This window comes from Pleurodeles waltl, chromosome 10 (assembly GCF_031143425.1).
Source record: "Pleurodeles waltl isolate 20211129_DDA chromosome 10, aPleWal1.hap1.20221129, whole genome shotgun sequence".
Taxonomy (NCBI): domain Eukaryota; kingdom Metazoa; phylum Chordata; class Amphibia; order Caudata; family Salamandridae; genus Pleurodeles; species Pleurodeles waltl.
In genome coordinates this window covers 256795183-256822500 of record NC_090449.1, presented here as the reverse complement: position 1 = coordinate 256822500, position 27318 = coordinate 256795183, and the positions used below count along the sequence as shown (strand labels likewise).

At 43.5% G+C, this 27318-nt stretch overlaps 1 protein-coding gene across 1 annotated transcript in view; it reads left to right on the top strand.

Annotated features, from left to right (window-relative positions):
• Positions 1-7532, top strand: part of LOC138261431 (nmrA-like family domain-containing protein 1) — a 38174-nt gene extending 30642 nt beyond the window's left edge. The window contains exon 5 of the mRNA XM_069210375.1: positions 7270-7532. Coding sequence (XP_069066476.1) covers positions 7270-7449 — 180 coding nt within the window. The 3' untranslated portion in view covers positions 7450-7532. The remainder of the gene's footprint in view (positions 1-7269) is intronic.
• Positions 7533-27318: the final 19786 nt, after the last annotated feature.

The following is a 27318-nucleotide window of genomic DNA, read 5'->3' as shown; positions in this document are numbered from 1 at the left end:
ACAGGCAGTGTGAGGTTGGCATGGCACCCTGAAGGGAGTGCCATGTCGACTTAGTCATTTTCTCCCCACCAGCATACACAAGCTGGCAAGCAGTGTGTCTGTGCTGAGTGAGGGGTCCCTAGGGTGGCATAAGACATGCTTCAGCCCTTAGAGACCTTCCCTGGCATCAGGGCCCTTGGTACCAGGGGTACCAGTTACAAGGGACAACGGTACATTTTAGGTGAAAGAACACTGGTGCTGGGGCCTGCTTAGCAGGGTCCCAGCACACTTCTCAGTCAAGTCAGCATCAGTATCAGGCAAAATGTGGGGGGGTAACTGCAACAGGGAGCCATTTCTTTACACTTCTGCAGGTAAACAATCTAACAAAGGAGTTGATGCCCATGCGCACTATCACCGAGAGGAGGAGTCACTCAATACAGTGACTCAAAAAAAGACTTATTCGAAGAAAAACAACTTGTAACACTCCGAGCCCAACACTAGATGGCAGGATATGCACAGCATGTAAATCTGCAGCACCACATGCCATGAACAGATGTACACTGGGTAAGTGACAATTTCCTTATTCAGGCCATCAGCGCTTTGTATAGGACCTCCAGAGCCAGGACTCTGATAATGGGACAAGAATTTGAAAGCTTTTACATCTGAAGCGGCACCAGACAAGGGTGTCTGTGTTCACTGTTATTTGTATTATATATTGCCCCTTTTCTTGAGGGGTACCCGTATCAATCCTGTCATTGCTAACCAGGTTGAGTGTAGGGCTCTGGCATATGCAGACAATATAACTGTTCTTACTGCAGATCCAGCCACCCCACTTCCAGAGATTGGGGCTTTTGCGAGGCAGTTTGGGCTATGTTCTGGTCAATGAAACTAAAACACAGATTATATGTATTGAGGGAGTAGGATTTGAGGACCCGCGGGTGGTCTCGGAGGCAGTGCACCTTGGTGTGAATTTCACAACAGCCCTAGATAAGATCTTTTGAGTTGAATACCAATATTGGGAAACACTAAGCAGGATTTGAGAAGAATCGATCATTTACATGTCACTTTTTGGAAGGGGTAATGTCCTGAAAATGATCATCTTACCAAAGGTGCTATACAATTTTAGGACGATCCCTCTAGAAATCAACAATTTTGGTTGTCTAGTTTAGAAAACATCTATGAGGATATCGTAGATCTAGGAGGACAGCCAAATGAATGATCTTGCCAAGACTTCTAGGGTTGGAGGGGGGAGATGGGAGGGCCAAATTCTAGTTTTACTCGAATACTGGGCATGTATGCTGCAACATATGGGCATTTTACTCTCATTTACCCCAGGCAGGATCAGTTTGGCTAAAACTCAAACTATCTATGAATTGATTTGACTCTGGGGAATCAAGCAAAGGCTATCTGGGAAACAATCTAGAAGCCAGTTATTATAAAAAACAAACTAGGTTTAAGACTTTAAGAGCTGCATCTAGGGTTTGGCTCCAGGTCAAACATTTATTTGGCATCCCTAAATTGAATGTATATACTCCCATGACAGCCTTATCTATTCTCCCAGTGGCCTTTGAAGATTATGTGACAGCCAAATGAGTACCGAGGGGCGTGACATCCTTGGGGGATTTCTGAACTAATGGGCATCTTTGCTCCTGTGTTGACTTACTGCAACAATTTGGGGTGAATTCTTTAAATGCCTTCAGCTTCAGGACTTTCTTTGTAAAACATGAAAGATTTAAAGGCTGCAACTAGGAGCCCCCTGGTGGAAGAAATGAAATGAAATGAAAAGCCAGGATTGGTGCAATTTATGATCTGTTGTTAGGAGCTTCCAGATTATCTTGCGATACAAATTTCTAAATGGGGGACTGGGTAAGGTGTGAAGGGGCCTCGTATTCAGGAGTCCTTGGAATGAGGAAATAGGGTTCTTTTAACTGCTAGCTTAAAAAGCCAACACTTTATTAAAACTTTCAATCACTATCCTACTCCAGCAAAGGTAGCAAAATGGGGTGGCAGCTTCAGGGGTAACTGCAGTGCAGTGGGCAGATTGTCTTCATATGGCTTTTTCATGCCCTAAATTGGAATGGATTCTTGCAGGAGATTAGGAGGTTTCTGAGATCTGTTATAGGCGCACAGCTTCAAATCATTCCTGTACTGATGATCCTGGGGGTGAACAACCTCATGGAAGATGATGGTCTGAGATGGGAGGCAGACCTACTATTTGTGGTTTTGGTTTCACTCGTTTGTGTATTACTTCCTAATGGTTAAGCTTGCATCCCCCTTCTTTTGTAGCCAGGAGAGCAAAGGTTGTTGGCGATCTACAACATGGAGGTTCCTTTATAACTAATTTAAAGGGCGTAGGAAAAAGTGACTGGAACTTAGGATATGGGCTCGGGTCACCGCTTGGCTGGAGGGATCAGCCAGGTAGAGCTCAGGGAGGTATTTTAGTCCTGGGCTCCTGACTTTCAGGGGATTACTCTATTTTGAAGCCAGGCTCCTATTAAAGGGGCTGTCCGATGGTTATATGTGAACACCTATGTCTATCCTTAAAACTGTGAGATGTAGATGCATTCACACTTTGGCATTGATGTTCAAAGGGGCAATGGGAATGTTGTTATAAATCCAAGGACAATGGGACTGCAAGGACTGTATATTGTAATAATTTTTATATATATGTCTGTTTTCAGCTCCACAAACTTTGGTTACAGCCAATTCTAATGATTTCGTTGGGGGACTAGAATTTGCTTGGCATGTTTAGACGCGGTTATAATATATCTTCCTTTTATCCATTTGATCAATTCTGAGGCTGAGGTATATGCTGCTGTTAGCAATTCTTTATTTTCGCCTTCAATGAAATACTGCTTAGGTTATGTAACCTATGAATTCTCTATAAGCTTTGGTACTTTTTTTTTTAATTTTTCTTTTAAACATTTTTATGTTTAGTTTGATATTATGGAATTTTCTATGGCGGCAAAAAAAGAATGTAGTAAATAACTTTCTTGACAACAAGAGGTGACATTAGATTTTCCAATGCGAGATGTCTAGCAATGCAGTGACCTGTTCTCTTGTAGAGTGAAGCCAAGCTTAACTTGATGGGATGTTGTTGTAGGTTTGTTAAAGATGAGATTACTCCCAGCCACACAAACCTTATTTAGTTGATCAGTTGTTCTGAATAGAATAGCTCCTCTTTTGGCTGTGTTATTCTGCAGCTAGCTGGCTTGTATCCATTGAGAGATAATTATAGGCAGCTATTTATGTCTGTGAAAATATGGTGTCGTTGGATACTTTTGAGCATTGATTATTCATCCTCTACATTTGATATTGCAGACGGAGTGATTTTAATCTGGTCGTACAATGGCTTAATATGTATATGAAGCCAACACTGGGCTCCCCATGCTAAATCAGTGTCTTAATTGCTGCCCACAACTGAACTAACATTTCACCACCTAGAAAGAATGAAGATCAGTACAAAGTCTTCCTCTACTGGTAGGGTTCTATCCAATAACATCCATTGTATCGACCACTTCAGACTAATTCAGTCAGACCTGTAACATCACTCGGCCTTTGTCTGCAGCTTGAAACAGTGTGCCACCTCTGTTTAAAAATTAGGCATGGACAGATGACCATTTCTTCGCTACCCTTTAACACAAGCTGGCTTAAATTATTTTGTGTTTCTGATCTGCTGCTCCCCCCTACGGTGCTACTGGGGAAGGGTTCAATTGATTCCTACAAGGATTCCTTATGTTTTGCAGTTCCAGCGCAGACTTCACCCAAAACCATCCAGTGTTTTTCCAAATTAGCTTTTTGTCAGGAGGTTTTGAGTAATTGGGTGTAGACCGCTGTGCGAGATTATCCAGCAGCCCTTGCCTCTAACAATTGACAGCTGCTGGCCTTGATTCTTTGGGCCGATCATCTACATTTGTACCTTTTTGTTCTTTACCCACCATATCACCTGAGTACCTCTTAGGCTACTGATCTTCAGATTACAATTTCAACACGGTTATAAGTATGTGGACTGATAGTGCCAGGATTCTACAAGACAGTTACCCTTGAACCTTCACCCTCTTGCATGAATCTTCCATTTCCCCTTCACATTCGCTGCATGTTTTGCTCTGAAGTTCCTTGCTTGATTTTTGATTTTTGATTATTGGTGTAGGCAGAGACCTGCTGACTAGGGCTCGGTCTTGAGTGCTCCCTAAAATGGTATACCTTTGTCTTCCCATTGGGCCTCCTCCTACTATAAGCCTTCCCGACTTTCGCATTTCAGCGCTATCACAGGGCCAGTAAAAAATAGTTATGAGTAGCCCATTGAAAAACTGCAGAACAGTACCATCTGGCTTGTCGCTTGGGGGCTTTATGAAAACATTGGAGCAGGATAATTAATTTCCATAGTTTGGAAAACAACAATAGTCTTGGAGACATCACTAAATTCTGACACGTGCAGCAGAACCATGTCAGTTAGATAGATAGATAAATATATCTACTGACTTCATTCTAGAGTTTGGTAACTGATTCTAACACCAGAATTGCAGCTACATCTAATTTGACACTAAAAGTACAAATCTGTAGTCCTGTTTGAGTTACCGTTTTTTTTTTTTTTAAAACTACTTTGGAAAGCACAATATTCTGATTAATCAGTGGTTTAATGAGATTGCCCTTCATTCCTCTGACCCGGTTACATTAGCTATTAAACTTTACTCAATCCATCTTGGTTGCCAAGAAAGAACCTCAGGAAGGGGTAAGGAGATGAAAGAAAAGTTTCCTAGCGGCGTCTGTCTTCTCTCACCCCAGCACCCCAAACACCGTCTCCTGAGTGAGAGCTTCAGATATAGTTTTTCTATTTCTGGTAATTGTTTCTAAGATAGAATGGAAAAAGATCTCCTTCTTGAAGTAAGCATTCCTAAACAATAGGAATTTAAATATCTTGTATTTATTGATTGTTTTCCAAGCATTCTTTGTAGTTTAAAAATCACAAAAAATTGGAAGATTTGTTCTCTCTACGATACAGTTTCATAACTGGCAGTACCTGTAGCATATCACCATCCTGCAGATAGAAAATTTGAAAAACACCTGTGTCCGTGATTGTTTTTGTTTCTAGAAGAACCGTGATATACACGAAAGAACTGACCTGCAAAAGTTGATGATATGGCCTTTATGTGAATGTGACACAAGTGGTTTATAGAGTCGAAGGGGAACTTGGAGCTCCTTAACCACAAATATGTTATTAATCATCTTGGATGAGAGTACATTTTAATTTATCTGGCGTGCAGTGCTTGCCCTTGTTTTATTGGAACCATTTTGGGAGTAAGAATGTACAGCTATCAGTTCTACACCCTGTAAACATACAACCTGAGATGTGCTATTTTGTATATGTTCTGACTTACCTTCGTTCCTTACAGCTGTTGGGAACCGCTTGATCAATTTTCTTTTTCCCTTCTTTTCTGCCTTATTTTTTTATTGAACCCGTAGTTATTTATATCTTTACTGCATTATTTTGTAGGGCGGCTACACAAAACATCTCAGTACAGTTGGACTGCTCACATTAGAGCACGGTCAAGACTGATTTGCTTATCGCTGGGTCCAAACTGAGTTGGCATGGTGTGTAAAATAATGATGGTCCAGGGTGCAGCCATGGAACCGGTGGCTGAAAGTAATTCAAGCATTTCCAGCCTTCACGTTTGTGTATTCAGCGCAGAAACCTCAGCATTTTCTCTGAGGACTGCTTGTCCGCAATGGTGATGAAAACGTACATTCCTAGGTTCTCTCTAACAGGTCAGCTTCTTTAACAGGTTTTTCTGCAAAAACTTTTTTTTTTTTCTCCACCAACCCCGACTTTGTTTTTAATGTCTACTAAGATTGCACCACCTTCCATTTTTATGCATCCGTGTCATAATAAATGTAATGAAGACTGTGTTAATCGATATAAAGGTCAGCACATCCTATGTCGTATACAAATCCTGTCAGGTAACATTGTTTTTTTCGATTTTTATGCATCTTTAATTTTCAAGAATACCGATTTTTAACACTTCACTGTTTCACCCAGCTTATGATCCAGTGTTTCAAAAATAGTGCCAGCTGAGTTCGCCCTATGCTTCTTTTTCTCTGTGCTTGGTTTGTGCAGAAACTCCACATGTAAGAACTAAGTTGAGCTTGGAGTGATACTCCTTGCTTCGCTAACACCTCCCCCATCCTACCCCTCATGTCTCCTTTTTAGGTCAAAGCATACTCTACGGTGCATGTGCTGTTGTGAGTCTTATTGTGCCACAATAAGAACAGGTCTTTAGAGCCTGCCCATTGGCTGGCTTTCCCTTTCGCCCTCGTTTGCCTACATCTTATTTGTGCCCCTGCAGGTGAGTCTTGTGTCTGTCCCTGTCATGAAGCAATGCCTCTTTCCATCTTTTGATTTCCTTTGCCGCTTCCGCTGCTTGCTTTTCAATAACATTTTTCTTGTGTGAAGCACTCCGTGAGAGAGCATGTGTTTTTGAGCGGTCTCCTATGTGTACTTCTCGCCCATCTGCTTCACCCTGTCCCACCCAGGTCGCACTTGTGTGCATCTCCCTATTGCTTCTGCCGCACTCTGTGCTGCTACCACCTCACCTGCCGTCTCCTTCTCTTGACGATTGCTGCTATCCTCACCACTGTGCCCTGTGTTGCTTCCCCAACCCGTGTTGCTTTTGCCCCCTCCCCTCACCCTCTGTGTTGCTTCTGTGCCTGGCGTTTCATTTACATACTCCTTCCCCCATTGCATCAGCCCTGCTTCAAAAAAAGCTTTTATGTGTTTGTTTTTAGTTACCGATTCAACTCTGACCAGTAACTAAAAAAGATAAGTTCTCTCTATTACTGTGTATGTGCACCTGGAATGCTGTTCAGCCTGGATAAAAGCAATTGGCAAAGCTAGCAGGTCTTGAAGGTTAGACCTATTGACTTTGGCAATGCTTGTTTCAGGAGAAAAGATGTCCTCTTTCAATTTAAGGCTTCTCAGATCATTGCCTTGTGACTACAAGTTTGATTTGGAAGGTTGTCTTCTATGACCTTTGATGGCATAGCTGCTGAGTGTAGTGTTATATGGTAGATTCCAGGTTTGACAGTCGAGACTGGTAAGTAAGGGAATGGGACCTGTGCACCAAGTACTGCATTTACTACAGGTGATTATCTGCCTTATCTCGAATGACCCCTTCATTGAAAGTTAACCTTCAGTTTGTGCAGACGCTGCTCTTATTCTTCATGTGCATTATTAAAATGTGTATGGTCTGCTTCCCCCTTTTAATGCTAGTGTTTCCTTTTATCTTCATTTAGATCACTCCTGAAGCGTATGAGAAACTAGGCTTACCTGGTGCTGTAGAACTGGCAAACATGTTCCGCTTTTACACAATGAAGCCGAACCGTGACGTAGAGCTCACATTACAGCTTAACCCCAATGCCAAGAAGTTTGCAGATTGGATGGAGCTAAAGCAAGATGCCTTCAAAGACCTGTAGTGGATGGATCATGAGCTGCGGCCCTCGTGTGTGTTTTTTATTTTTTCTTGTAATAAGTAATACAAAAAAATCTGTAAACTGTGCCTTCTTTGACACATAGTGCTTTTAAAGTTGAACCATCTTAAATGCCAAATGCTTCCTTGTGTACCATGAGAAGATTTGGTTTAGCCAGAGTTACTTAAAGGCATCTAGTATGAAACACATATTTGAATCACAGTTTTTAAACACTTTGCCTGTATAGTAGCGCATAGATGTAATCTGTCAAATCGTTTCCAGCACTCAGTTCTGTTGATACTCTCAGCAAAATGGATTCACAAGCATTTTTTGTTTCTGATCTTATACCACCCGGTACCCTTGCCCAGAAATTTACTTTTCAGATAAGTCAGTTCATAGATCACGAGTTGGGTATATAAAGCCTTTGAGGTACCACAGCTTGCTGATGCAAAACATGTTTTAATAGGGGCTTCTCCGCCACATGGCCCATATTATAGATTGACTAGCTGCCCACATATCTGTGTTTCACAAATGTTTCCAAGAATACTTCTGGAAAGCTTGAGGTAGTCTGCCTTCAAGGAAAAAGTGTGCAAATTCCTATTAACCCCTCTGCTGCTAGATCCTCCCCCCGCTTCAAGTGCAGAGCCCTTTTTGGCTCTTCACAGTAGTTTGAGCTTTTTTTTCCACATAAGGTATCCTTGCCAGATTTGTGCCACCTAGGGAAAACATAGCCAACCTGTGCATTTTTGAAAATTAGACATCTAGGAGTATCCAGGGTGGGCTGACGTGCATGGCTGTCATTATGTTCTGTTACCCAGAATCCCTTGCAAACCTTAAACTTTGACAAAAAAAAAAAAACATTTTCCTCACATATCTGTGATGGAAGGTTCTAGAATCCATGGGAAGCCACAAACGTCCTTCCACCTGATATTCCCCCAAGTCTCCTGATAGAACATGGATTGTAGGAAGCTGGCTCTTTATATGATATACCAAAATGAGATATATTGTGCAGAGAGTCGGGGGGGCAGGGGGGGGGCAGGGGGGGGGGGGGGGGCAGGGGGGGGCAGGGGGGGGGCAGGGGGGGCAGGGCTGGGGTGGGGGGGGGGGGGAGGAGGAAAGAGTGTGGTCAGGCAGCCTTAGGTTTATCACAGAGGAGTGTTGGGACATCTGCAAATACACAGTCAATAAGTGAGACATGACTTAATAAGGCGCTCCACACAAATGTACAAAAATAACAAGTATCTTGCTCTCTGTGTGTGTGTGTGTATGTATGTATGTATGTATGTATATATATATATATATATATATATACACACACACGCGCACAGGCACGCACCAGAATCCATACGATCAGGTAAGTATGTTTTGTGAGAGAAGTCTTGACCGTTTTGAAAAGTTGACAGTGCAGTTTTTGGAAGATGCTATGTTATCCTATGGAGTAAAAACAAATACAGCAATCAGGTAGAGTACAGTGACTTATGAGACCAATCTCTGCCGAGTTAAGGTGAGTATTGGGCAATGGTCAGGACCATACCAACAGAACGGGTCACACCGGGTGGCACTGGGGCAGCCAGGTACTGAGGTGTAATATGATGTTGGGTGCCCAGTGTTAGTCAATGAGGCTTGGTCCAGTTGGAAAGAGGCTGCAGGTTAGGATACATTTGGGTGAGCCACCGAGTGGGCTCTAATCATGTGATTCCCAGGGACGTAGGGGCACCAGTGGTCTTTTTCTCCTTATCCTGGGTGGGCTGGTGCAGAGGGTTCTGGGTCCGTCAGGTGTTGGGCACCGGTGGGGTCAGATCTTGTGATTCCCAGGGACGTAGGGGCACCAGTGGTCTTTTTCTCCTTGTCCTGTGTGGGCTGGTGCAGAGGGTTCTGGGACTTGAGGTGTTGGTCACGGTGGGTGGAAGTCGCAGTGTGGGGGGGCAGAGGGTGGGGAGAGAGGCAGGCACAGAACAGGCTGCAGGTGGGAACTGGAGGACTAGTCTGGGTGAACCAACAAATGAGCTGAAGTCTCCTGAGCCTAGGGGACACAGAGACACAAGTGGTCCTCTTCTTAGTCTGGTTGCAAAGGTACAGTGGACCGTCAGAGTTGCCATCACTGAAGGTGGTTGAGGCGGCCTGCACAAAGAGACTGTAGGCGTCAGAGTGAAGGGTGCAGTAGGGAAACCCATGATGAACTTTGTCTCTGGTAAGGCTGGGGACCAGGTTGGCACCATTGACCCACTTCAATTGCTTTACAGGCCCTTCACACACCTTTCTTACATGACACACCAGACCATTCACACTGCCTTCTGCTTGCCCAGCACATTCCAACACTCACATCAACAGACAGTGCCATGGGCCTATCACATGACAGACAAAGCAATCACACCGGCTGACGGAGTGTGTGGACTGGCATTTGGCTAGCAGTGTGTGTAGTGAACAGCAGCATATATATATATATATATATATATATATATACATACACATATATATATATACATACACATATATATATACATACACATATATATACACACTCTTTAAAAAAAAAAATCTTTCCAGTTTGAACAATCCTCTGAACAATTGTACACCAGTGTAGAAGTTATTTACGTATAAATCATGACCTTTGTTTAAAATTAAAAAAAAAAAAAAAAAAAAATCCTCTACCAAGTTCCCACACAATTTTCTCACTAACTCTGAAAGTGGACGAACAACCAGGGAGTCAATAGTGGGATATCTACCAGTGTATACCCTGAAATTAGACATATTGTGTACTATCAGTATATACATCTTAATTACATAGCGTGCCCTCTTCCTAGGAATGTATTGCCTAAAAACCAAACTGACCTGGAACAGGACCAAAGACTCCTCCACAGCTGTTTCTTTCCTTGGAACATAGATCTCTGAAAATGGATCTACAAAGTGATGGACAGGCCAAATCTTGAAAAGACCGTCACAATCTGGGTTATCTTTCTTATCAACAAAATGCAGCATCCGAAGCAGAAGCAAATACTGATCAAGGCTCACTATTGCAGGAAATATAGCCGTTGCCATAAAGGGACTGGTAGACTAATATGAAGACGGCGACTGCTTCTTTATCAGGCCATCTACAAAGTTAAACCCAAGAATGTCTTCAACTCATTCAGATTTGTGGGAGTCCACCGGGTAGCTCTAGAACAGGGCTTAAGTCTGGCACTGTTGTCCCTCAAATACTGTTAGCATACAAATTAGTCTGGTCAACATTCTCATCCACAAATATATCATTCATAAACAACTGGAAGAAATTTATAGGCAAAACATTTCCACTATTCACTCTGCACCCTGCAAGACCAGTAAAGGTAAGCGACTCTGGCTGCACCATGTTTGGGGCAACCCAGAATTCAGCTCTTCCAGTGGGAAACCTTTCAGCCCCAGGCTGCATCCAGATGCCTCTAGCTGCACCATCTGCACATCAGTGTCCTCCTCTAAACAAGGCACTTGCTCTGCACTGAGAGTGGCTTCATCATCAGAGGATTTCTCTTGGACAGAAAAATCACTGCCAGAATCTTGCACTTCCTCCTCTGCCTCAGAAGCAGTCAGTCTTCATCATGGTCAGAGGATGAATCGGAACTCATACCAACAACCTGCTGAGTGGTAATCCAGCAGCTAGCAAAATCCTTACTAATAAAAGTAACTTGACAAATAAGTCAACAATACCCAACACTGTGTAAAAGAAGTAATAAAGTGTGGCTTTAGCAAACAAAGTAAAACGAATGGCATATAGTAACCTGGAAGGAAAAGTCAATCAATACAAAGCACACAAAAATCTATGTACTCTAATACGACACGACTCACTTGACAGAGACAGCTAAACTCGGGATCACCTGAACCTACTCTGCAGACCCAGCATGCACCAACGATATCCTACTAGAAAGGAAAGACAAAAGATTACACACAAGACAATACAATACACATTGTGCACAAAAACTCACTAATGCATGGTATTGACACTCATTTGGAGTAAATAGTACCAAAAAAAATGTTCTTGCCAAACACATGCAACTACGTAAACAGCGGATCTACCAGTGCCGAAACAGCAATCAGGAGTCATAGTAAAGGAAATGAAAAGCTTTGCACTAGAATAAAGAGGAGTAATAAAACATTGCAATCACACATGCAAATGATGTGCCAGTCTGCATGCACCACCTGCCAAGTGCCAGTCCCCAAACACCGCCTGCCAAATGCCAGTACTCCCACAGCCAATGAAACACCAGTACACACATTCATCCGTAATCCAGTTTACACACACACAAGCTTTCACTGGTGTCTAGTAGTTCTTGCCCCCCCCCCCCCCCCCTCTTGGGAGCAGATGAGCTTATAAATATGGCTGATCTGTCCCTGAGAGAGGCAGAAATAGCCAAAATACATTCCCCCAGAAAGGGGAGTGACCCTTGCCAAAGGGGTCTCTCCCCTATGTTCAAATGATATCCCTGTTGTCTGGTGGCTTTCTGCCCCCCTTTGGGACTGATCAACTTAAAAATATGTCAGCTCTTCCCTCAAGGGGGACAGAAAGGGCCAAAATATATGCCCCTAGTAAGGGAGACAAAAACAAACAAGCATAAATGATGGACGGAATGCAGAACCAATCAAACATTCACCCCCAGATCTGTGGCTCTCGGCTGTCCTACGCATGCAAGGGGTGAATGTTATTGAAAGGCGATTGCTGCCTGCTTAAATACATAATACACATATTTTACAAGTGTGCATTTGAAAGTGACTCGTGTTTACCCTGTCTTTTTTTCCACTGGGAAAATATATGTTCAATGGCATGTGTGGCTGTAAATACACATGCTTTGCATAGGTCCCCCATCTAGTGTTGGGCTCGGAGTGCTACAAGTTGTTTTTCTTAGGAAAATCTTTTGGAATCACAAGATCGAGTGACTCCTCCTCTCTGTGATAGTGTGCATGGGCAACGAATCCTTTGTTAGATTGTTTTCTATCTGCCGTCTGGTTCGGACGTATTTCCTCTTGCTCCAGTGGATTGCGGGTCGGTATCTTTTGAACTTTATTTTCCACCTTTCTATCTCCGTCGGTAAAGTTTTTGATCGCGTATTCCACACTTTTACGATTCGATCGGATCTTTATCGTCGAGGTCAGACTAACGCCCTTAGGGGCGTCTACACCCTTCTTGGGCCTACTTTGACAACTGTGGTCAGAGAATGATAGGCTAATGGAACATACTTTGTTTAAATTCTGCCCTAGATGTCGCTCCACGTTTCCGTACACGGATCAACACTTGGTGTGTGATTTGTGTCTCTCACAAAAAGGAGACCTGCATCACCTGTAGGTATTTTCAGTCCAAAAAGACCTTTCAGAACTGAAGAGCGTGTCAGTTAGAAATGGCGACGAAAACAACAGACAATACAGCCAACATCTTCAGAGAAGAGCATGCACAGGAAGAAGGTGGACACCAGGCAGCCTTTTTGATTCGAGACTCTGAGTCGGACCAAGATTCGGACATTGAGAGTCAATCCATTCCTGAGGCGCAGTACGTGAGTACACCAGCACCTTCTCATTAAGTAAATAAATTCAAAAAGACTTCCAAATTGGTCATCAGTTCTCCACTGCCCTCGGGCAATGGTAGGATCCAAAAACTATATTTGCATGCCCCAACCTCCGGTTCAGCACCAAAATTTACAAAGATCAGAATGCCTTCAGCACCGACCAAAGAGACAACCACATCCCTATCTGTTTCGGGATCGAGCCGAACACTAGAATCGACCACTTTGTTGCTGAAGAAACAGACATTGCCATCTTCTTTGGAGCTGATACTTTCGGCTTGAAAAAACCTTTCAGGACCAAAGATTTCAGAACCGAAAAGTATGGTGTGCAAAGACTCTACTGTTTCCCCTGAGGACAGTTCTTCTGTAGCACCTATTTTGGAAGTGATGGATGCTGGACGGCGAAAAATTCACATACAAAAGAGAACAGGAAGAATCACGGCTTTTCCTCTGATTCCAATCAAAAGGAGACTGACATTCCAAGAGACTTTGGACACTGTGCCTCCCCCTGAAAAAGTGTCCAAAGAAAAATACAAGGCTCCAGAACAAGCTCTGCCTTTGCCACCTCACTCTTAAGTGCTTCCCTCTTCTCTACCACCACAATCACCTTCATCCTTTAATCACCCACAGTTTTCTCCACAAGCATCATCACCATCTCCTCATAGAGATGACTAATGTGATGTTCCACAAGATGTGGATCTATACAATCCAGATCCTGTTCTCCCTAATGACCTTGATCTTTATCCAGCAAGGCCCTTCTCCCCCTGAGGATACAACTGCAGACAACCAAGTTATTGCAAGGGCAGCAGCCCATCATACATAATGTGCAGATGCATACAGACCCAATCGAAGAGGATTTCCTCTATGACACACTAACCAACACACACACCGAGTCTGTTTCTACCCATGCTACCAGGCATGCTCAGACATGCCACTGACCTATTCAAAGAACCTGTTAGGGCAAGAATAATTACACCAAGAGTAGGCAAGACATATAAAGCTGCACCCTCAGATCCAACTTTTATAAAAACCCAACTACCACCAGACTGTATAGTGTAAGTGTGGCATGAAAGTGTGCTGTCAGTCCCCCTGGGATACTCCTCCTCCAGATAAGGATATCAAAAAACTGAACCCAGCGGGCAAAAGTGTGGCTGCTCAGGATGCAAATCATTGGAGGATTGGAAATTTTCAAGCACTTCTGGCGAGGTATGACAGGGCTCACTGGGATGACATGGAATAGTTATTACAATATCTTCTTCAGGAACATCAAAAAAGAGGGCAGAAGATAGTTGCAGAAGGACAGGCCATCTCCAATAACTCAATCAGATGTGCAGCTGATGTGGCTGACACAGCTGCATGTGATGTGAACACTAGTGTCCTTATAAGAAGACATGCCTGGTTGAGGTTTTCAGAATTTAAGCCAGAAATACAACATGGCAGTCCTGAACATGCCTTTTGACAAGGAACATTTATTTGGCCCAGAGGTCGATACCACCTAAGCCAAAATCAAAAAGGACTCTGAAACAGCTAAAGCCATGGGGGCCTTATTAACTACACCCACCAGGGGTCATTTTTGTAGGCCTCAATTTAGGGGTGGTTTCCAAACCTCAACCACCGAACCTTCCACCTCACAAAATAAACCAGGAACACATTTTTACAATAGGGGTTCCTTCAGAGGATGTTATAGAGGTGCAAATAATAGAGGGAGAGTTAAAACATCCACCTCTAGGAGGATCTCCCTCTAATACACAACAGTGACTTTCTACAAATTCCCACAGCACATGCATCTCCAGTGGGAGGAAGATTGGCAAACGTTTATCCCAATGGTCCAATATCACTATAGACTAATGGGTTCTATCAATTATCCAATATGGTTATTATCTAGAACTAATTTCCACTCCACCAAATATGCCTTCTCGTTTTCACAAACTCTCACACGATCATCTAATTCTCTTAAAAAAAAGTACAGTCCCTTCTTCTCAAAGGGGATAAAGAACCAGTTCTATCACAACAGGGGCTAGGAGTATATTCACTATACTTCCTCATACCAAAAAAGACAGTTCCTTAAGACCAATTCTTGATCTCAGGCCTCTCAGCCTATACACACATTTTCAGAGCATTTCCATAGGGTCACTCTGCAAGATGTTCTTCGTCTGTTACAGCAAGGAGGTCACATGGCAGCATTAGATCTCAAGGATGCTTATTTCCACATTCCCATACATCCGGCACCCCGCAAATATCTACAATTTATCATTGCGGGGAAATATTATCAATTCAAAGTACTACCATTCGGGGTAACAGCCTCCCCAACGGTATGCACAAAATGCTTTGCTATAGTAGCTGCACTTCTTAGAAGGCAACATATCCAAGTTTTCCTCATATTTGGACGAATGGCTCACAAAAGCCAGTACCATCCAAAAATGTCAGCAGCATACTCAGTACACGGTAAATTGTCTGCACACTTTGGGATTTACAATAAACGATCTAAAATCCCATTTTCAACCTTCACAGATACAGCCTTATCTGGGAGCAATTCTGAATACTCAGTTATCATTGACATAACCAAACCCAGTAAGGATTCGAGCTTTTCAAAATCTGGCTCAATTATAGGAGAATCATACTTACACAGTAAAACTAGTGATGCAACTATTGGGGATAATGGCCTTGTGCATTGCCATCGGTCCCCATGCAAGTCTACACATGCGTCCACTACAGCAGTGCCTCTCTTGTCAATGGTCTCAGTCACTGGGTCATCTTCAGGATCTAGTGTTGTTGGACCGCCAGACTCACCGCTCCCTGCAATGATGGAATCTCACTAACCTTTCAGGACCCTGTGCCTCAGATCATTCTCACAACAGATGCATCACAGATGGGTTGCGGAGCTCACCTCAACAACCTTACAATACAAGGGAAATGGGATCCCATTCAACACACATCATATCAACTATTTGGAGTTGCTAACAGTCTTCTTAGTGCTCAAAGCATTCCTGACACAAATCTCTCACAAAGTGGTATTAGTCTGTTCAGACAACATGACAAATATGTATTATCTACAGGAATGGGGGGGGCACACTCATCTCAATTGTTCCTTCTTGCTCAGACAATTTGAAACTGGTTGATTACTGGCAGAATATCTCCTAGGAATGGACAATCAGCTTGCGGACCTATTAAGCATGACGGAGCAACCAGTCCACGAATGGGAAATTCCCCAACAAGTACTTCACCAATACTTTCACATTTGGGGAACACCAGAAATTGATCTCTTCGCAACCGTAGAAAACTCAAAATGCCAAAACTTTGTGTCCATATACCCACACCCTCAGTCCAAGGGCAAAACTATATGAATGAATTGTTCAGGGATATTTGCTTACGCATTTCCACCTCTCTCACTCATTCCATTTCTGGTACGCAAATTGAAACAAACATCACTGACCATGAACCTTGTAGCTCCCACATGGGCACGTCAGCCTTGGTACACAACACTATTGGATCTGTCTGTCATTCCCCATCACAAACTTCCCAACAGACTAGATCTTTTGACTCAAAATCAGACATCTAGTCTCCAAAACACTCAATTTTGCTATATGGCTCGTGAAGTCCTAGAATTTGGATATTTAAAACTTCCTTCTGAATGTGTGGGCATTCTTAAAGAGGCATGCAGACCTACAACTAGACAGTGTTATGCTGCAGAATGGAAACGTTTTGTACTTTACTGTCAACCTAAACACATTGATCCACTGAAAGCGTCAGTACAAGACATTGGCACATATTTATACTTTTTTGGTGCCTCATTTGCGCCATTTTTTGATGCATAAGCGGCGCAAACGTACAAAATACAATTGTATTTTGTAAGTTTGCGCCACTTTTGCGTCAAACGCGGCGCTAAAAAAGTATAAATATGGGCCATTGTTTGTTATTTGCTACATTTACAAAAGGCAAATTTAGCACACTACTCTGTTAGACTTCATTTAGCAGCTATAGCTGCTTACCTCCAAAACAGACAACATATTTCTTTGTTCAGAGTTTCTGTTATTAAGGCATTTATGGAAGGACTTAAGAGAGTTATTCCACCCAGGGTTCCTCCAGCTCCAGTATGGAACCTTAACATTGTCCTTACTAGGCTTATGGGTCCGCCATTTGATCCCATGCACTCCTGTTCTTTGCAATTTCTTTTATGGAAAGTTGTCTTCTCAGTAGCTATTTCACTGAGAAATGTAAGTGAGATACAAGCATTCATTTTAGAGGAACCTTTTTTCCAAGTACATCAAGATAAAGTATTACTTAGGACAAACCCTAAATTTCTGCCTAAAGTAGTTTCACCATTTCATATTAATCAGTCAGTTGAGTTACCTGATTTTTTTCCCACAGCCAGACTCAGGCCCATATTTATACTTTTTTAGCGCCGCATTTGCTTAGTTTTTGTGTCACTAAAAAAGTATAAATATGGGCCTCAGTCGCTGAAAGAGCTCTGCAGACACTAGGGGGCATATTTATACTTCTTGATGCAAAACGCAGTTTTGCATCAAAAAGTTTAGCACCGGGTTGCGCCATTCCTGAGCGCTAGCCGGGCGCCATGCTTATGGAATGGTGTAAAAAAAAAAAAAAGGTAGCTGGGTGGGGGTGGCGGTATTGGAGAAGGGGGTTTGCACCAAAAAATGACTCTAGGCTGGTTAGAGGCAAAAAAAAATGCCTCTAACCAGCCTAGCGTCATTTTCTTACGCAAAACTATCCATGCCACATGACTCCTGTCTTAGAAAAGACAGGAGTTCTTCCCACCACCCCAATGGCCAGCAGAGGGGACCAGTGTCCCCTGGGCATGGCCATTGCACCCAGTGCCATGCAGGGGCCCCAAGTGGGGCCCCCGATGGCACTTTAATAAAAAATAAATACTTACCTCTACTTACCTGGGATGGGGTGCCCCATCCTATGGTGTCCCTCTGGTGTGGGTGGGGGTGTTCCTGGGGCTTGAGGATGGCACCTATGGACCCATTCAATGGTGTTTGACCATGGAAATGGGACCACAGGTCCCCTAAAGCCTGGTCTGACCCATGCGTTAAATAATGGTGCAAAGCAAGCTTTGCACCATCATTTAGCTCCTCCTCCCACCCGTGCGTCATTTTAGTAAGGGGGGATAAATATGGGGCTATGGGGTCAGCACCATTTTTTAGATGGGAATGCCTACCTTGCACCTCATTGACGGAAGGTAGGTTCACGCATCTAAAACAATGATGCAAACGGCAATATTTTGACGATAGATGTGTCTAACATCAAAATATAAATATGGATTTAGTTTTGCTCCACATTTGCGTAAAAAAATGTAGCAAATCTGCCACAAATAGACTATAAATATGCCCCTAGATGTTAAACGAGCTCTTATGTAGTACATTGACAGGACAAAAAGTTTTAGGTAAACAAAACAACTTTTTGTAGCTTTTTCAATGCCTCACAGAGGTAATCCAATTTCAAACAATGGATTAGCAACATGGATAGTCAAGTATATTCAAACTTGTTATCACAAAGCTAAAAGACAATTACCAACAACTCCTAAAGCACACTACTAGGAAAAGAAAGGTGCTTCTATGGCCTTTTTAGGAAACATTCCGATGGCAGATCTCTGCAAAGCTGCTACTTGGTCTACACCCCACACATTTACTAAACATTATTGTGTAGATGTTTTAGCGCGCCAACAGGCAAATGTTGGTCAGGCAGTCCTCAGGACACTTTTTCAAGCTACTCCCAACTCCTACAGGCTAGCCACCGCTTATTAGGAGGGGACTGCTTTACAGTCTATGCAAAGCATGTGTATATACAGCCACACATGCCATTGAACGGAAAATTTTACTTACCCAGTAGACATCTGTTCCTGGCATGTAGTGCTGTAGATTCACATGCGCCCTCCCTCCTCCTCAGAAGCCTTTAGTCGTAGTACGAGATATTGTAAATATGTATTTACATTGCATGGACACCTTTTTTCATTATATACATATACACACTCCTTACCTAACCCGCCTGCGACAAAACAACCTAACAAAGGATTGAATGCCCATGTACACTATCACCGAGAGAAGGTGTCACTGGATCCTGTGACTTGAAAAGATTCTTCAAAGAAAAACAACTTGTAACACTCTGAGCCCAGCACCAATTGGTGGACTTATGCAAAGCATGTGAGATGTCTACTGGGTAAGTAAAATTTTCCTTCCTTTTGGTGAATCTGCTTCCACCTACAGTTATGCCGTTCTTATCTTGGGGGTATTGCCTTCCTATTCCCACTATAGAAAGCGATTTTACTCCTGCTGGGAATAAATCTGTCTGTTCTAATCATGGGAATATGGGGGTGAAAGTTTGAACACCCTGAGACTACTGTCACATATTACCAAATGAGATATGATGTATGTGAATTGATTTGAGTGCAAATTCGGCTTTTGTGAATTACAAAAGGTAATTTGTAGCCATACATCAAGCCCTTGGTTGGTGGAAGTTAACTTCCACCTGCAAATGGCGGTGTAAATCTAAGGCCCGTATTGATACTTTTTAGCGCCGCATTTGCATAATTTTTTGATGCAAAAGCGGCGCAGACTTACAAAATACAATTGTATTTTGTAAGGTTGCACCACTTTTGCGACACAAAGTGGCGCAAATGCGGCTTAAAAAAAAGTATAAATACGGGGCTAAGTGTTCTATAAAAGCTTATGTCCGCAAACAGAAAGACAGGAGTTAGGGCCTTATCTAACCTTCTTATTGCTGCTCAAGTTTAGACTATGAGAACAGGAACTAATAGTGGTGGTACTTTTTCCCCCTCTAAAACTGAGTAGTATTATCCTAGTTCTCTTGAAATTAATGCTATATGTAAAATGTTGGAAATAGTAGGAAAGGTGTTTGCAGGTAGCTGTAGAGCTCTTGCTCTTGATCCATGGATCACTAGACCAAACCCCGAATCTGACCTTGCAGTTCTGCAGACTTCCAGACCAGATTATACACCAAGCTAAATATACTGTCCTTGGCCTTTTTACTTGTGAAAGGGTCATACCAGTGAAGAATACTCTGTGATCCACACTTTGATTGTAGTTTATTGTCTAGGTTAAGCATGCAGCCATACCTTGTCATTATTCAATAGCAAGCATGTTATTTAGAGCTCCCAAGATAAGTGGGAAGGGCAGGACGATAAAAATCACTATATATGTCTGGAATGAAAAGGCCACCTTAGCAGAGAGTTCCATATGTTTATTTCAGTGTATGGAGGCATTTTGTTTTTTAAATTATGTAATCCTCACATTTCCTCTGAAGTCTAGTTTAGTTTGCACCAAGGTAATTGTTAGAAATGGGGTCTCTGGTTGGCAGTAAGTTTGCTCTCTGTCCAAGCAGAGGCCCTCACTCTAGTCAGGGCAATGGAGATACACACTCAAGATACCCCCTGCTCACCCCCTTGGTAGCTTGGTACAAGCAGTCAGGCTTATCTCAGAGGCAATGTCTAAAGTATTTACACCAACACACACACTAATACAGTGAAAACACTACCAAATGGACGCCACATCAGTTTATAAAAATAGGAACTATTTATCTAAATTAAACAAGACCAAAACGACAAAAATCCAACATACACAAGTCAAGATATGAATTTACAAAAGAGTACGAGTCTTACTGCATAGAAAACAATGGACACGTTGTTACACAGAGTACCTGGTTTGCATAAAAAATACAGCTGCACAGGCGAGCATGTGTTTCAAAAGTCAGTGATGCGTCGCTCGCAAGTGAGGCTGTGCATCATTTCTTCTCCAGACGGTTCAGCGATATGTCATTTTTCTCCCCCGCAAGAGAGTGATGCGTTGATTTCCGGACGGGGCACTTCAGATCTGTGCAGGCTTGCGTTGATTTATTATGCCCAGCGATGACACATGAGAAATCCTATCACACAGTGTTAGAAAACTGCGCTGCGTGGGATTTGCGTTATCAGCAGCTGCAAGTGGGTGTTGCGCTGTTTCTCTAACCACGATGTGCCGATTTCACAGCCGCGATACAGGTGGGGCATCAGTTTTAGCCGCAAAGCGGGTGGCGTGTCGCTTTCAGCCACGTTGCAGGTAGTGTGTTGAAAATTCCCCCACACGGTGTTCTGTGCGTGGATTTCTGTCCTTCTTCTGCCAACTTCACCTTTCAAGGGCCCAAGGACTGGATGTGACACCACTTGGCAGGGCAGGAGTCACAGCAGAGAGTCCAGCTGCTGGCAGAGGAAATCTTCGATGGCCCTGAGACTTTAAAATAGGAGGCAAGCTCAATCCAAGCTCTTAGAGATTCTTCACAAGCAGGAATATACCACAAAGTTCAATCTTTGTCCTCTTTCAGACGGAAGCAGCAACTGCAGGCCAACCCACCAAAGCACAGTCGCAGGCAAAGGTGATTACTCCTCCTTCAGCGCTTCTCCTTGGCAGAGGTTCCTCTTGATTCCAGAACTAATCTAAAAATCTGGGGTTTTGGGTCCACTACTTATACCCCTTTCTGCCTTTCAAGTAGGCAAACTTCAAAGGAAAGTCTCTGTTGTTCACAGGATTCTGCCTTGACCAGGCCTGACCCCCGATTTACACCAGGGGGTTGAGGACTGCATTATGTGAGGGCAGGCACAGCCCATTCAGGTGTAAGTGACCACTCCTCCCTCCACTGTCGCTCAGATGGCCCATCAGGATATGCGGGATACACCCCAGCTCCCTTTGTCTTACTGTCTAGAGGGGATTCACATACAGCCCAACTGTCAGTGTGACCCAGACAGGGAGTCTACAAACAGACAGGGTCACAGAATGGTTTAAGCAAGAAAATGCCCACTTTCTAAAACCGACAATTTAAAAAACAAGAAAAACCCCAAAGGCGATGCACTGCCATGCAGAAAACAAAATTGCATAAAGTACAGAGAGAGTCCAGTACTCCAGTGTTGTAGATGAATAGTTCTTTCTTTTTAATACTTGTTTGCAAGTCCAATGCTTTGTGTTTTCACAGTTCCGTAAGTAAAGCACATGGAACAATAAATGGACAGCCAACGCGTTTCGCCCACATGCGGGGCTTCTTCAGGGCTGTAATGCAACATAAGAACAATGTATACAATGTACACTAAATTACAGGAATCCAATTAAATAAGACACCTGTAAAATTCAAAATGAGGAAATAATAATAAATAGACCAGAGAAATATTATGTACCAACAAGAAACATACAGCACTATGAGGCCGAAAAAAAGTGCACACAATTCATAAGTGCATCCAAATGTGCACACGTAAAAGATTAAATGCAATGGGATGTGTAATCCGAGAATTCAAGTGATATGTATATATAAAGAAAAAGGAGCCCCAAGAAATGAATCAACATGCGAGAAAAATAAACTCATCCAAGGAATATGCATGTAAAAAGAAGTTAATAAGAGGAAAGTGAAACATATCCGTGTTTGAAAAAATCAAGTAGATAAAAGACATCACCCTGTGCTGGAGAGACGAAATGAAAAGACGTATAGAGGATAGTACATATATTGTAAAGCATACCACGGTGTAATCCAGTCAGTCGCAAGCAGCAAAAGCAGTGCGTTTGGGCAAAAAGAATCCTCTACCAAGTTCCCACACAATTTTCTCACTAACTCTGAAAGTGGACGAACAACCAGGGAGTCAATAGTGGGATATCTACCAGTGTACACCCTGAAATTAGACATATTGTGTACTATCAGTATATACATCTTAATTACATAGCGTGCCCTCTTCCTAGGAATGTATTGCCTAAAAACCAAACTGCCCTGAAACAGGACCAAAGACTCCTCCACAGCTGTTTCTTTCCTTGGAACATAGATCTCTGGAAATGGATCTACAAAGTGATGGACAGGCCAAATCTTGAAAAGACCGTCACAATCTGGGTTATCTTTGTTATCAACAAAATGCAGCATCCGAAGCAGAAGCAAATACCGATCAAGGCTCATTATTTCAGGAAATATAGCCGTTGCCATAAAGGGACTGGTAGACTAATATGAAGACGGCGACTGCTTCTTTATCAGGCCATCTACAAAGTTAAACCCAAGAATGTCTTCAACTCATTCAGATTTGTGGGAGTCCACCGGGTAGCTCTAGAACAGGGCTTAAGTCTGGCACTGTTGTCCCTCAAATACTGTTAGCATACAAATTAGTCTGGTCAACATTCTCATCCACAAATATATCATTCATAAACAACTGGAAGAAATTTATAGGCAAAACATTTCCACTATTCACTCTGCACCCTGCAAGACCAGTAAAGGTAAGCGACTCTGGCTGCACCATGTTTGGGGCAACCCAGAATTCAGCTCTTCCAGTGGGAAACCTTTCAGCCCCAGGCTGCATCCAGATGCCTCTAGCTGCACCATCTGCACATCAGTGTCCTCCTCTTAACAAGACACTTGCTCTGCACTGAGAGTGGCTTCATCATCAGAGGATTTCTCTTGGACAGAAAAATCACTGCCAGAATCTTGCACTTCCTCCTCAGCCTCAGATGCAGTCAGTCTTCATCATGGTCAGAGGAAGAATCGGAACTCATACCAACAACCTGCTGAGTGGTAATCCAGCAGCTAGCAAAATCCTTACTAATAAAAGTAACTTGACAAATAAGTCAACAATACCCAACACTGTGTAAAAGAAGTAATAAAGTGTGGCTTTAGCAAAGTAACCTGGAAGGAAAAGTCAATCAATACAAAGCACACAAAAATCTATGGGCCATATTTATACTTTTTGACGCAAAACTGCGCTATCGCAGTTTTGCGCCAAAAAGATTAGCGCCGGCTAACGCCATTCTGAAGCGCCATGCGGGCGCCGTATTTATTGAATGGCGTTAGCCGGCGCTAGCAGACCGGCGCTGCCTGGTGTGCGTGGAAAAAAACCACGTACACCAGGCAGCGCCGGCGTTGGGGAAAATGGCGTTAGGGCGTCTTAAAATGGGGCAAGTCAGGTAGAGGCAAAAAAATCGCCTCCACCCGATTTGCGCCATTTTTAACGACGCCCAGACGCCATTTACATGACTCCTGTCTTAGTAAAGACAGGAGTCATGCCCCCTTGCCCAATGGCCATGCCCAGGGGACTTATGTCCCCTGGGCATGGTCATTGGGCATTGTGGCATGTAGGGGGGCACAAATCAGGCCCCCCTATGGCAATTTTTTTAAAAAATAAAATAAAATTATACTTACCTGAATTTCCCTGGGATGGGTCCCTCCATCCTTGGGTGTCCTCCTGGGGTGGGCAAGGGTGGCAGGGGGGGTCCCTGGGGGTATGGGAGGGCAGCTGTGGGCTCATTTTGAGCCCAAAGGTCCCTTAACGCCTGCCCTGACCCAGGCGTTAAAAAGAGGCGCAAATGCGGGGTTTTTTGCCCCGCCCACTCCCGGGCGTGATTTTTGCCCGGGAGTATAAATACGACGCATTTGCGTCGCAGTCATTTTTTTAGACGGGAACGCCTACCTTGCATCTCATTAACGCAAGGAAGGCGTTCACGCAAAAAAATGACGCTCATTCCTCATACTTTGGCGCTAGACGCTTCTAACGCCAAAGTATAAATATGGAGTTAGTTTTGCGTCGAATTTGCGTCGAAAAAAACGACGCAAATTCGGCGCAAACAGAGTATAAATATGCCCCTATGTACTCTAATACGACACCACTCACTTGACAGAGACAGCTAAACTCGGGATCACCTGAACCTACTCTGCAGACCCAGCAGGCACCAACGATATCCTACTAGAAAGGAAAGACAAAATATTACACACAAGACAACACAATACACATTGTGCACAAATCCAATGAGAAGTTCACACACAATAAACAATTTAAAAAAAACTCACTAATGCATGGTATTGACACTCATTTGGAGTAAATAGTACCAAAAAAAATGTTCTTGCCAAACACATGCAACTACGTAAACGGCGGATCTACCAGTGCCAAAACAGCAATCAGGAGTCATAGTAAAGGAAATGAAAAGCTTTGCACTAGAATAAAGAGGAGTAATAAAACATTGCAATCACACATGCAAATGATGTGCCAGTCTACATGACCACCTGCCAAGTGCCAGTCCCCAAACACCGCCTGCCAAATGCCAGTACTCACACAGCCAATGAAACACCAGTACACACATTCATCCGTAATCCAGTTTACACACACAGAAGCTTTCACTGGTGTCTAGTAGTTCTCCCCCCCCCCCTCTTGGGAGCAGATGAGCCTATAAATATGGCTGATCTGTCCCTGAGAGAGGCAGAAATAGCCAAAATACATTCCCCCAGAAAGGGGAGTGCTCCTTGCCAAAGGGGTCTCTCCCCTATGTTCAAATGATATCCCTGTTGTCTGGTGGCTTTCTGCCCCCCTTTGGGGCAGATCAACTTAAAAATATGTCAGCTCTTCCCTCAAGGGGGACAGAAAGGGCCAAAATATATGCCCCCAGTAAGGGAGACAAAAACAAACAAGCATAAATGATGGACGGAATGCAGAACCAATCAAACATTCACCCCCAGTCACAGATCTGGGTTTAATCCATCAATTAGTTTGCTCACCATGCCACCCCAGTTTGGACCCAGCCATATGCAAATCAGTCTTGACCCTGTTCTCCATGGGAGCAGTCCAGCCCGAACTGCCAGGTCCAGTCCTACTTGGACCAGAATCAAGCCTCCTGGGACTGGTTTCAGGGTATCACCCTTCATCAGCCAGGCTAGCTTGAATCTAGCGGCATAGTGAGCCCGGGACCCACGTCTGGGTATACCCGGCACACTTAGGGCGACAAAAGCAAACAAACACAAATGATGGAAGGAATGCAGAACCAATCAAACATTCACCCCCAGATCTGTGGCTCTCGGCTGTCCTACGCATGCAAGGGGTGAATGTTATTGAAAGGCGATTGCTGCCTGCTTAAATACATAATACACATATTTCACAAGTGTGCATTTGAAAGTGACTCGTGTTTACCCTGTCTTTTTTCCCACTGGGAAAATATATGTTCAATGGCATGTGTGGCTGTAAATACACATGCTTTGCATAGGTCCCCCATCTAGTGTTGGGCTCGGAGTGCTACAAGTTGTTTTTCTTAGGAAAATCTTTTGGAATCACAAGATCGAGTGACTCCTCCTCTCGGTGATAGTGGACATGGGCATCAAATCCTTTGTTAGATTGTTTTCTATCTGCCGTCGGGTTCGGACGTATTTCCTCTTGCTCCAGTGGATTGCGGGTCGATATCTTTTGAACTTTATTTTCCACCTTTCTATCACCGTCGGTATAGTTTTTGATCGCGTATTCCACACTTTTACGATTCGATCTGATCTTTATCGTCGAGGTCAGACTAACGCCCTTTGGGGCGTCTACACCCTTCTTGGGCCTACTTTGACAACTGTAATCAGAGAATGATAGGCTAATGGAACATACTTTGTTTAGATTCTGCCCTAGATGTCTCTCCACGTTTCCGTACACGGATCAACACTTGGTGTGTGATTTGTGTCTCTCCCGGGAACACAAAAAGGAGACCTGCATCACCGGTAGGTATTTTCAGTCCAAAAAGACCTTTCAGAACTGAAGAGCGTGTCAATTAGAAATGGCGACGAAAACAACAGACAATACAGCCAACATCTTCAGAGAAGAGCATGCACAGGAAGAAGGTGGACACCAGGCAGCCTTTTTGGTTCGAGACTCTGAGTCGGACCAAGATTCGGACATTGAGAGTCAATCCATTCCTGAGGCGCAGTACGTGAGTACACCAGCACCTTCTCATTAAGTAAATAAATTCAAAAAGACTTCCAAATTGGTCATCAGTCCTCCACTGCCCTCGGGCAATGGTAGGATCCAAAAACTACATTTGCATGCCCCACCCTCCGGTTCGGCACCAAAATTTACAAAGATCAGAATGCCTTCAGCACCGACCAAAGAGACAACCACATCCCTATCTGTTTCGGGATCGAGCCGAACAGTCGAATCGACCACTTCGGTGCTGAAGAAACAGACATTGCCATCTTCTTTGGAGCTGATACTTTCGGCTTGAAAAAACCTTTCAGGACCAAAGATTTCAGAACCGAAAAGTATGGTGTGCAAAGACTCTACTGTTTCCCCTGAGGACAGTTCTTCTGTAGCATGGATGCTGGACGGCGAAAAATTCACATACAAAAGAGAACAGGAAGAATCATGGCTTTTCCTCTGATTCCAATCAAAAGGAGACTGACATTCCAAGAGACTTTGGACACTGTGCCTCCCCCTGAAAAAGTGTCCAAAGAAAAATACAAGGCTCCAGAACAAGCTCCGCCTTTGCCACCTCACTCTCAAGTGCTTCCCTCTTCTCTACCACCACAATCACCTTCATCCTTTAATCACCCACAGTTTTCTCCACAAGCATCATCACCATCT